At 29.1% G+C, this 12,785-nt stretch overlaps 2 protein-coding genes across 2 annotated transcripts in view; one reads left to right on the top strand and one right to left on the bottom strand.

The window, feature by feature from the left end:
• The window catches only part of LOC107167932 (uncharacterized), a 166,709-nt gene extending 159,312 nt beyond the window's left edge, over positions 1 to 7,397 (bottom strand). The window contains exon 1 of the mRNA XM_089223808.1: positions 6,846 to 7,397. Within this exon, the coding sequence (XP_089079934.1) occupies positions 6,846 to 7,119 (274 nt within the window). The 5' untranslated portion in view covers positions 7,120 to 7,397. The remainder of the gene's footprint in view (positions 1 to 6,845) is intronic.
• A 3,056-nt stretch (positions 7,398 to 10,453) lies between these two features.
• LOC149057728 (general transcription factor II-I repeat domain-containing protein 2A-like) lies at positions 10,454 to 11,358 on the top strand. Its single transcript, XM_089223481.1, has 2 exons — positions 10,454 to 10,795; positions 10,900 to 11,358. The coding sequence occupies exons 1-2, from the start codon at positions 10,454 to 10,456 to the stop codon at positions 11,356 to 11,358; spliced, it is 801 nt and encodes a 266-aa protein (XP_089079607.1).
• Positions 11,359 to 12,785: the final 1,427 nt, after the last annotated feature.

Genomic DNA, 12,785 nt, shown 5'->3' with positions numbered 1-12,785 from the left:
GATTCAGTGTTATGAGAAAGATGGTTTGCGCAGAGTGCGATACATGTTCGAGATGAACGAAAAATTCAAAAAAAAACGTATAAGTCGTGGATGTCGCTCTTCTGTACAGTAGGTTATAAGTGGGTTGCTGTAATAGATGGAATTAAATTTGAATCCAATGATATTATATCATTGTATACGAAAAACGATACTGAGCAGAGACGGTTAATCTAATTTGCGAATTTTCGTGATTTTTACGTATGTTGTCAAAATTAAAACTTTGAATGCTTATAAAAAAAAATTGTGACGATATATTTATTTTATTTTTTTCAACTGCTATTGTAACAATATGGTAGGTGTTTTCAATTAAATTTTCAAGCTTTTCTACCCAACAAATACATTTCTATCGATAGGTATTTAGAGAAAAAAAAAAAACGAAAAAATTTGAAAAAATTAAAATGTCATTAAACTGCAGCTTAAAACGAATTAAAATATTTTGAAAATGTTATCAAACATAGAAAATACCTATATGAACATTCAGTGAAAATTACAAGTATCTGTGGTCATTTTGTTTTAGAGTTACGCCAGAATAAAAAAATCGCTAAATGAGAAATCTAGTTGTAAAAATTTAAATTTCAAACGCTCATAAAAATTTAATTTGAATTCCTGGTGGACATTTTTTTTGTGAATAATACTGACAAACTTGTAAGGAATCTTGTATTAAATTTTCAAATCTTAGATTTAAAAAGAAAATTTTTTATGAATTTCTAGCTTAAAATAATTTTAGAATTTTCGTGATTTTTACGTATTTTGTCAAAATTCAAACTTAGAATGTTTAAAAAAAAAAATTGTGACTATGTATTTATTTTATTTTTCAACTGCTATTGTAACAATATTTTAGGAACCTTTTATTAAATTTTCAAGCTTTTCTACCCAACAAATAAATTGTTATCATATTAATTTTAAAAAATTAATAATGATCGAAAATTGCATATGCCTATAAATAGTTCAACTTAAGTCGAAAATTGCATGATGAATAGAATATAATTATATAAACATTCGGTGAAAATTTCATGTATCTTTGGTCATTTTTTTTTAAGGTTACAAAAACCAAAATCGATGTTGTCGAAAATTTATTGTGCGTAAAATTTCCCGTTTTCCCCTTAATTTTTAATTTGTTTATCCCGATTATTTAGAAAAATATTTTTTACTTTTGACCCCCCCCCCCCCAAGTACCTACTAGATTCACTTTCTGATGAAACGAGGTACTGAAATGTCGGAAAACTGAGGAGTCGAAAATCGAAGCACTTTTTTTGCCCCTAAACGTGATAACAGACACAAAAAAAAAAAAAATACATCATTGTAAAATCAATACATCCCTCGCTCCGCTCAAAATCTAAAAGATAAAAAAAATTACATTATGAATGTAAATTAAATTAAATTCATTTACTTTTTTAGTACTTTGGTTTATATATAAATTAATAAATTACAATTACTCTGAATATCTTTACAATTTAATAAAATTATATTTTTCAATATAGAAACACAGCATGGTAATTTGGCGGTAAATCATAATTCCATTCAGTTTTAATGTATGTAACTACTTTCAAAATTTTCAAAAACAGTATTCGTAGAAAATAATAATATAGTAGTATACAATAATGAACACCACTCTCTTTAAATACAATAGTGTAGTAAAAATTTATATCAAACTATTAAACATATATGCTTGTGGGTGGTGATAAAAAATGATAAACGAATGGAAATTTAAACCTATGTAAGTCATGTTCACCTCGTTAGAGTATCTTGAACATACTTCAACACTTTATTTTTTTAATACTACTTTTAAAACGAGCACTGAGATTTACATTGAAAATATTTAACTTTTTATATTTTATTTACATTTTAATGTGATTCAGTATAATAATAATATAATATGGGTCATAAATTCCAGAACCCTGCACGACACTTAAGATTGATTTTTAAATTTGTAATTACATAAATATAATGATTAATGAATATGTTAATGTATTCATGGGATATTTTATTATTCCAAAAAAGTATTTTTACACTCGTGTGTTGTTCCACACATGCGATGACGTATAACGACTTTTAAGGACGAATCCAGCTAATGTAATAAGTCTATCAACACAACACATGGATAAATATTATATTTATGTGAAAATCTTAAAATACAATATCTCCTATTCCATTTCTATTCCTTTCATTATTTCAAATTATTTAATACGTGATTGTTCGATCTACTGCAATTTTATGTAAAGTAATAATTGTGTGGTCATCTTTTTTATGTAAAAAGAGCTTTTCATGTATCAACCCTATTTTTTCATATAAGTTTCTGTACAGCAATCGAAACTTGTTTTGATTTTTATATCTACTGCCAATAAGGTTATTCATTTATTTTGCTTCAAATGATGGGTATTTATTTTTTACCTCTCACCCTTATCATATAAGTAGGACATGCGTACTTTAATAAATAAAATAAAATGATATGGAATCAAAGTGATAATTAAATGTGATATTTTTAATGTGCTTATTCATAGGCAGATATCATATATTTTAATTAATTATTACAAATTTGTATATCTAACTATTTTTATATTAAACCAGTTGTGTCGATTTAACGATTTTTAAACGTTTACTATTATACTGTAGATATATGCTTAATATTCAAAATGTATATAATATCTATAATGCATATTCACACATGAAACATATAAATAAAAATGATTTATGTTAACAAATAAATAAATTATAGAAACATAGTATATTGTATAATAAAATACTTACACATAAATGATTTAATATGTATGAATATCTAATATAGGTACATATATTGACTTATATAGTATTATGGTTTGAAAATATAATATATAAACATAAACGGTAACCTACTTGAACTACATTTTATTTATTTTTAAGGCATACCGCATACAAGAACATCATACCACTATGATACATACTACAACATTTAACAATACAGTTTAATCTTAAAAGAAAATATCAATACATTTTTTATTTTCAATTTTATAAAATTTTTATATTTTTTATAAAAGTTTAAAGTTTGGGTTAATAATTTTTTGGATTGAATAAATTGAATAGTATTATATTTTTATACTGACTAACCTTTGAGTGTATTAAAAAAATTATTGAGTAACATATATTTAGGTACTTACCTACTACAAAATATATTTTGATACATATATAATACAGTTTAAGCTACGCTTAACCAATACAGAGCTTTTTATATTGAGTATTGCCAATACTCAATATAAAAAGCTCTCTAAATTACGATTGTCACTAACGTTTAAATAACAAATTTTTGATACATTTAAGCGTGAAGAACATGGAAATAAAAACTGAATACAATACATGCCATTAATTTGGATATCTACACATGTTAGATCATAATAATTAATAATTAATAATTATTAAATATTATTAAATATTAATAATTAAGCACTCATTTTCAAGTTTGATATTTAAATTCACAGACTTAAATTAGGTGAAATCTAAATTCCAAGTGAATTTTGGAGTCATATAATTATAATGTAGTCCCGAAAACATTTTAATGCGAGCAATGTAATAATAAACTGTATATTTTATAAGAACGTTTTCCCAGCAAGTTATTTCCAGCTGTAAAAAATGCGTTAAAACAAGCAGTATCAATGCATGTAGATGACGTTTTTGTTGTGGAGACTTTTTGGAAGTATTTGTTTAGCGCGTAAGTAAGTTAATTGTTTGGCGTGTGTGTACAAAGTTTGTTCCGGGAAAACTGATGTTCACGAACTGGACGAAAACATTTTCTTACTATTCCGGTTCCGAGTTTTTTGGATAACCGCATTTTCAAGGGGTGAAAGGTGGAGGTCTGTGACGTAGAGGTATATAATACGAACCTCTTAGCATAATATACTCATAGTGGTAATAGAAGCGCACAACAAAAAAAAATCACTCCGAAGATCAGCTCAAACGATAAAATGTACTTAGACGATTGTACATAATGCACATACGTATATTGTATTATAGACGAGCATAACGGGTACCTTATACCGTTTAGCCGGTGGTAACGAAAAAACCGCATCGATTCGCATACACAAGGTTAAATTAAACTTTCAACGACATGCATTCTGCCGGCGTACAACAAGCGTCTCGGCGGTGCATACCACACACGATTTCACTAAAATCGGAAACCGTGAAATTTTGTTTTTAATCCGACAATGACAAAAACGCAATGCCCATCATATTATTCGAATATTCAAATCAGACAATCGAACTGCGGAAATCAATATAATACGATGACAGGTGATGGATGATTTTGTATTAATTAATTTTGTTTTCACCGTAGCCCGATAACTGCAATAGAATGATTATGGATACCCTCAAATGGTAGATAATAATAATATTGTGTTGAAATATAGATTTTAGTAGTTAACGTCGATTAATATTTAAATACAATTGGTGGCCAAAGATAATTGTTTTTTTTTTTTTTTAAACTAACTTTTTTTAAAGTATTTAGTGCGCACTAATATAGACATAGCACTATATTTGATGTACATAGAGTAAAATCAGATAATTTCTAAAAAATTTTTATCATCAATATTTAATGAAGTATTGGATAAGTACAGAGAGGGAAATACATTTAAAAAATAACTTTTGAACATAAAAATGGGACTATTCGGAGAATCCTAATACCTTCGTGGTAACCGACATGTCAATAAAATCTCAACGATTCGATTACAAAAAGCAATATAATACCAATTGTAATAGTTTCATAATAATTTTAGACAATCCCAACGTATGTACACATACGACAAAACTCAAAAATAAATAAAAATGTACCTAATTCTTTAATAAAAAAAAATGCGAGTTAATGGGTACCTCTCTACTGTAAGTAAGTGTTTAGTGGTGGTCATTAAAATTGATTTGTTAAATTTGACTTAAGTTATATATTATTCTACATGAAAAACAATTCTAAGCGGAGACGGGGTATCAACTCTAGATATCTTATATTATATCAATATTTAATGATTTTGTAGATTGAATTCGTTTTTATAGTTAAATTATGAACTATAAAATATTTCTGAGTAATCTGATTGTAGGTACTCAACTTTTGAGCTATTCGATTGAACGAATAATTTTTAATTAAAATTCAAACTTTTTAATAACCAAGGTTACTAAAAATTTTTATTTATAATAATGTTAACATTTTAACAAATTTCGATATTTTTTTCACGATTATTTTAAAAAGTAGGTAGGTAGGTACTTATTTATAATTTTCAATTTTTACCACCCAAAAGTAATAAATATATTCAATTCTCTCTTAGAAACCTCCATTGAAGTCGATAATACAAATATAATATAATATATTATTTATCAATTATCATTTCTGGACTGCAGTAATTCGATATCGTTTTCGTCAAGTTAGTTTAATTAAATGCTTTTTTTCCGGGAAACAAATTATTGTCTAAGCCGGTACCAGACTGGTATAGCAGTATTAAGGCTGGTATTAGAGCTGTTAAAAACTTATTGCTCTTGTAGATATATATTTTGTTATTGACTGTAAAATTATAGGCGCTTTAGGTACCTAATTTATAATATTTAACTATACGCAAATGATATTATTTATTAGTACTATTTACCAAGAAAATGGTTATCAATAAATTACTATGAACGTTTATCGCCAACGGTGATCGATGACGGTATGAGATATCCAAATATATATAGCTTTAAGTATATAGTTCATTCTAGAGTGTTCAGTGTTGGTGGTGCAACTACTAAAAATAAAAACTAATACGGCCGATCAACATTTTGATTATCAAACAAATCGTGTTTTTAAAATGCAATAAACATTAAACAAAGTTTTTTTAAATAAATCATTTCAGAACTAAATAGATTTTGTTTTTTGTATTTTAAGATTATTTCGAATACTTCTAAATACTATAAAACAAAAATAACATTTGGGCGGTGATTTAAAATTGTAAATACCTTATAAAAGTAATATTTTTATGACACTGCCACTGCGTATAATATCTGATTAATAAATGGTTACATTTACCTGGGATACCACAGTACCGCAAAGTTTGAACATAGATCGACCTTTGATGGTAAGCGGTAACATACATTATCATACTAAGTAGGTACTATTAACATATTGTAAACACAATATTATATTAGCATTAGGTGTATCTGCATGGCGGTATAAATTAGGGTAGTTACAAGAATTCGTAAAATGTACTTTGTCCTTTGTCGTGAGCTGTGTTTGTTTATAGTGTATACGCATACTCATCACGTTCACTGAGCAATTCTGTATTCACGAGAATGAATAGCAATTACTCAAAAGTCTATACTATCAATAACTGTTTACTGCGAGATGTTTTTGAACGGTGTCTTATAAAAATATCACAAATATTTACGTACGACTGGAACAGTAAAATAGTATATAATATAATCGTTCTCTAGTCTCCACCAAGTCCGCGAAAAACCTATTTATTGACACATTATTGTGATTCACCCTCTTACCGGTTAGATATATATTTTTTCGTACTCTAAATCTTCATCAATACCCACAATAGTTTATGGTTTTTTCTCCAAGTATGCAAGACGTCAAACGTCAATCCTATTATTCAACTATTTTTTATGTGAAAGTACAAAAATATTTTAAAAAGTATCCATTATGTAAATAATATGAGTCAATAATAATCGTTGATACGGTACATAGGCCGATGTAGAAATTAAGTAAAATATTCAAAACCCAGTCGGGTCGAATCATCCGGACAAAACGCAAAAATCTGATGATATCGATACGAGAAAAAAAACATTAATTTATTACGGTCTGCGTATAGGTGTACCTGTGATGTTCCAGAGCTCGCCCAGACAGTCGTTCTTGAGCCGGCCGATGCGGTCGCGCTGTTGCCGCTCGTTTCCGGCCTCCAGGAACCGGAACACGAACGCGCCGACGATCACGTAACCGGCCACCAGCCCGAATAGGCCCAGATTGCTGAACAGGTGCGCGAAGAACTTGCGAACGCACCGCCGGAACCGCGGTTCCGGCGGGTCGTATTGGACGGCCGGCGGCGGCGGCAACAACAGCGGCAGCGACGAAGGTACCTCGTGCGCCGGCATCGGTGGTGGTGCGTTGCACGGCCGCGTCGTAGACGACGTCACCAACACGTGCGAAAACTCGATCGCACCGCACAACCACGGGCGGCAAAAACAATAATCGTTTTTTTTCGGGAGGGAAAACTAAAAAATAAATCGGAAAACTCGAGCCGGAAGAAAACGTGAGACACGCGCTCGCGAAACGGGACGACGAGACACACGCGCGCACACCGCACCGGCGACACGGCCACGAGACTACTGAAAACTGAAGTTCGGTGGCACGGTGTGTAAGTGTGCGTGGTGGTAGTTGTAACTCGTAGTCTAGTCGCGCGACAAGTCGCTCGCTCGCCACCGCCAGTAAACGCGGTCGGGTCGTCGACGTGCGCACGCGCAACCCGCGGGTTTAACGCTTTAACGCGTACAATACGATAAAATATTTTATAATATTTTATTAGTTAATTGTCGGATAATAATAATATTATGATCTTCAAAAACACAGCATCCCTTCGTCTTGCGCTCAGCCAAGATAAAACACTGAATCAATTTACAAATTCGTCTACTACATTAATTGATATCACAAATTGTAAATACCTGTAAACACATTATTCCTGTTCACATATGTTGCAATTATTATTGTAGGCTAATAACCTCAAAATGTTGAAGCTTTCATCTTAAATAAAATTTTAAAAAAATACTATAATATTATTTAGCTATCGGCCTATCTATCATGGAAGACAAGCGTTATTGAGTCATACCGAGTGACCAGCCAACGTTGGATAGGAAAATCACGCGATATTGTATGTCGTTGTGGTTGTTGTTTTTAAGAATAAATTCTTTACCGAAATTACAGTTTAATAAGATTTCAGGGGTGTTTTCAGATCAATTCTAGTCAGAGTGTGAGGGTCAGATAAATCTTATGTTTTGCTAAAAATATTTAAGGCTTAAATAAAGCTGTCATTCAATTTACAGAAATACATGGCGCACGGAAGAGGGGTACTCCTCGTCCCTCTCATAATTCATTAATTGGGGTCAGGTGTTGTATTATGGTTGGCCTCAGTCTTCAACGTGTACTAAAATCAAGCATCGGTCAGCGTCTCTAGTTTCCAGATGGGTTACAACTCGAGTTATTTGTAACGAATAACTACCCCATTCACGTATTCCTCAGCGAACCTCGCCGGAATCCTCTCCCCCACTTCTAAAGTTTAGATTAATAAAAAAAAATTTAATAATGGTAATCAATGACGGCCACCATGCTAATTTTGTCGATGTACGTTATTATATATGATATGTTATTTAACACATTATTTTTATAAAGGTACTTAATTATTCAAATCCATATATATTATGTACCACATACTTCATTTATACCAACAACGAAAATCAGTAAAAACATAAGTAGGTGCTACTATGATATAAATTATTATGAAAACTGATTAGTGTTTATATATTTCATTATTAAAAGGTATAAAGTGAATCAAAAAGATAATAAAGATTTAAAAGGTGCCTACATTCAATTTGAAAATTCAAAATAAAAATGATTATCGCATAATAATATTAAATACAATACTAATGTTGTTTTATACATTGAAAGTATTCAATATTCAGATAGGTCCTTAAAATGTTACGAATTGCATTAATACTATGAAAAAACATTTTCTTCTAATTAGTAATTTCTAATTTTCAATATTTTTTTTAATATCAGTGAGAATTTTATTACATAGTAGATTTAATTTTATACCATACAATATTATCGAAATTAAAATATAAACATTTCCAACCACTAAATCGTCATAATCATAATTAGTTAGCAAATAATTATGATCACTACATTTTCCATTACCAATTTCCCGGTATCACATTTATCTAAACAGTCAACAATATAAATCAAAAGTATGAGCATGATACATTGATATGATTGAAAAAAATAATAACTACGGCGTTTCGTATAGGCTTTTTGGGTACACAACCATCGTAGGTCCGTTTTACCAGTATTAATTTATTATGAATATAACAATCAACATTGCATAATTTTGTGCGAATATCAATTAATCACAGTTTGTTTTGAAAAATACATCGGACAAATGTTTAACTCAATTTGTGAGTAATTTTATGTGGATTTCAAAAATTTATTAAGTCTTATCAGAATTCATATAAAATAGATTCTAGCTTCTCAATATAGTCTAGTCCAACTTTGTACGAAAAACATCAACTGCATTTCATGTTGTTAAATTGAATTTATAAGTAATTATTGTATGTTGGTGTATACGCAATTTTTAAGTTCCTTAAAGCTAAATATTGTGACCGAAAAAAATTTAATGCAGGTGCTAACTTTACGTACAATAGTTCCATATATAGGGTGATTCTCCAAGCAAGCTCGCCCCCTTTATTTTCTTTAATAATGAAGTTATTCAAAATCTAATTTTTGGAATCTTTAAATATACTCAAAGACCATATTTTCAAATTTTTAGAGATTTTTTGTGCCACTTATGAAGTGTCCTCTGGCGATAGAAACTTTTGTTTTTCAAATGAGAACCTCCCTTTTTTATTGAAGATTATTTAGCGAAGAATTTTTCGGAAAATTCGATCGAGTAGTTCCCTAGTTATTAAAATGTTTTTACTAAGGATAATAATCTTTAAAAATCGTTTTACATAAGTATAAATACACGTCTTACCTATTGAAACTAATATTTATGATACTTAGTTTTTTTTTACAGATAATTTATGTTGATAGATTAATATTAATGTCCAATATTTTCAAATCCATCATAGATCACGTATCTTATAAACCTAAACTATGGATCTTTTATCTTTAGAAAGTTAAATAACTCGAAAAATTACTCATTAGAATTTTGATTTCAAAACATCAAAATTCTCAACAAAAAATTATCCTTTAAATAATTTACAGTAAAATATTGGGATTCTCATTTTAAAAACAAAAGTTTGTACTGCCGCAGGACACTGCTTAAGTCAGTGGTCTCAAGCATACGGCCCACGGGCCACTGGTACCTATGTGGCTCGCAATAAAAATACATTTTGAACAAAAATATAAAAAATAAATTGTTATAACTGTTAATTTTTTTTACGCATCATAAATACATAAAATATTATCTAACGTTCATGTTTTATTTTTACTTGTCCAGAAATCCCATTATACTCAACAAAATATTTGAAATCAAATCTTATCTACAAGTATAAATATAATTTGTACTTCGGTGTAATAGTGGGTAATAGGCTTACAGCTTGACTGTGACCAGTGTTGTTTTGTTCGTACGAGTAACTAGTTGCTATTTGAGTTTAATTTTAAATTTAAGTTTATACGCGTAATTTGTTCGTTTTAATGTTTCATAATATCAAACCGATGAAACGTAAAATTGACCAAGAAAGACAGGCTTTTCAAGAAAAATTGGGCTATGCATTTTTTTTTACTAATTCTAATTCTCTTCCAATATGTTTGATCTGTAAACAAAGTGTATCTGTCATCAAGGAGTACAACAATATTAAAAGACATGACACAAATCATGGTAAGATTTACGATAAATTTTTAGAAAAATTACGCGAAGAAAAATTTGAAGAATTAAAAAAGAATCTCTCGCATCAAACAAAATTATTTGATAATATAAGAAGAGAAAATATTGATTCGGTTAAATGTAGTTACGTTATATCAGAAAAAAATCGCACCTGCATCAAAAACTTTCTGACGGTGAATTTATTAAAGAGTGTATAGTTAGTGCGGTGGAAGTAATATGTCCCGAAAAGAAACAAGCATTTATGAAAATAAGTTTAAGTGGAAATACTATTGCTCAGAGAATTGAAGAAATGGCCAACAATGTTAAACAGCAGTTGTATGAAAAAAGTAAACAATTTTTAAATTTTTCTATTGCTGTTGACGGAATTATCGATATTACCAATACCATTCAGTTAGCTATTTTTATTCGCGGAGTTTTCGATAATTTTGAAGTAACTGAAGAACTCATGGACTTGATTCCTATGGCTGACACAAAAACTGGTAGTGATTTATATGACTGTATTGAAAAGTGTCTTAATGAATTAGAAGTAGATTGGAATAATTTTTCGAGTATTACTACTGATGAAGCTCCCGCAATGTTAGGTGCAAAATCAGGATTGGTTTCTCGATTAAAATCAAAAGCTATGACTTGTGACGTAGAATTAAAAAGTCTTCATTGTATAATCCATCAAGAATCTTTATGTTCAAAAAAAATATTAAAATGGAACATGTTATGGATATGGTTATTAAGACAGTGAATTGGATTAGATCCCGTGCATTGAACCATAGACAATTTAGTACATTACTTGATGAAATGGATGTTCAGTATGGTTGTTTACTATATTACAGTGAATTGGATGGTTAAGTCGTGGAGTAGTTCTACTTAGATTTTTCAATGTATTAAAAGAAATAGGTTGTTTTATGAAATCTAAACACAAGATTGTTCCAGAATTAACTAATAATGATTGGATTAAAGATTTAGCTATCCTTGTTGATATTAATGCAGATTTAAATATTCTCAACCTACAATTACAAGGAAAAAACAAAGTTATCACAAATACGTACGACTTGATTCATTTATTTACGATGAAATCACGGTTATGAGAAACTCAACTTTCATTAAATAACTTAGTACACTTTCCTACATTAAAACAGTTATCCACAGATGGTAATGATGGTAAAAATACATTTTAGAACTAAAAAATGAATTTATGAATAGATTTGCAGATTTTCAAAATTATAAAGATGATTTTCTACTTTTTAGTGATTTTTTATAAATGTAGAACATGTGAAGAAAGATTTACAACTCGAGTTAATTGATTTGCAATGTAATTACGTTTTAAAATCAAAATGTGAAATTGTAGGAGTTCCGGAATTTTTTAAATATTTTGGAAACAGTTATCCAAAACTAAAGAAACACATTTCTAACATTTTATCCATGTTTGGTAGCTCTTATGTATGTGAACAATTATTTTCTCTCATGAAATTAAATAAATCAAAAAATCTGAATCAAATTTCAAATGTCAAACTACAGTCTGTCTTACATTTGGCATCAAGAAATTCTTACGCAAATATAAATGGCTTGGTACAAAAGAAAAGATGTCAAATTTAAAATGCAGCTAAAAAATAAAAATAATGGAATATTCAAGCTATCTTTAAATTTTAAAACTATAATTTTTTTTGAAGTTAATGTTCATCATATTTTTTCAATAATAATTTTGTAGTATTAATAAGTCAAATGTAAACAACTACCTACTTTGTTTATATTTTTATAAATATTTTTGCTAATAGTAATTATAATAAAAGTAATTTCATCATATATTAAGTTAAATTTAGATAAATGGATTTGGTATATATCTTTCCCTTCATTTTGTCTTTAGTTTTTAGTGTATAAGTATAAAAATGACACTTAAAATTTGGCCCGTGACTTTTTTTGAAAAAATATATGGCCCGTAGGTAATTTGAATTTGAGATCACTGGCTTAAGTGGTACAAAGAATCTAAAGAATTTGAAAATATGGGCTTTGAGTATATTTATAAAGATTCTAAAAATCAGATGAGTAAGCTCGGTGAATCACCCTGTATATTATATCATAATAAAATTTGGTTGATAAACAATATGAATATATGATACACCATCTTCCACACCAATTTCGATTAAGAACGACTGATTATATACGATAAAT

Source organism: Diuraphis noxia, unplaced genomic scaffold (genome assembly GCF_037042655.1).
Source record: "Diuraphis noxia isolate RWA-SAM2 unplaced genomic scaffold, SU_Dnox_SAM2 contig0003, whole genome shotgun sequence".
Classification (NCBI taxonomy): domain Eukaryota; kingdom Metazoa; phylum Arthropoda; class Insecta; order Hemiptera; family Aphididae; genus Diuraphis; species Diuraphis noxia.
The sequence above is the reverse complement of the archived record's forward strand: the minus strand, read 5'-3'. Positions and strand labels throughout refer to the sequence as shown.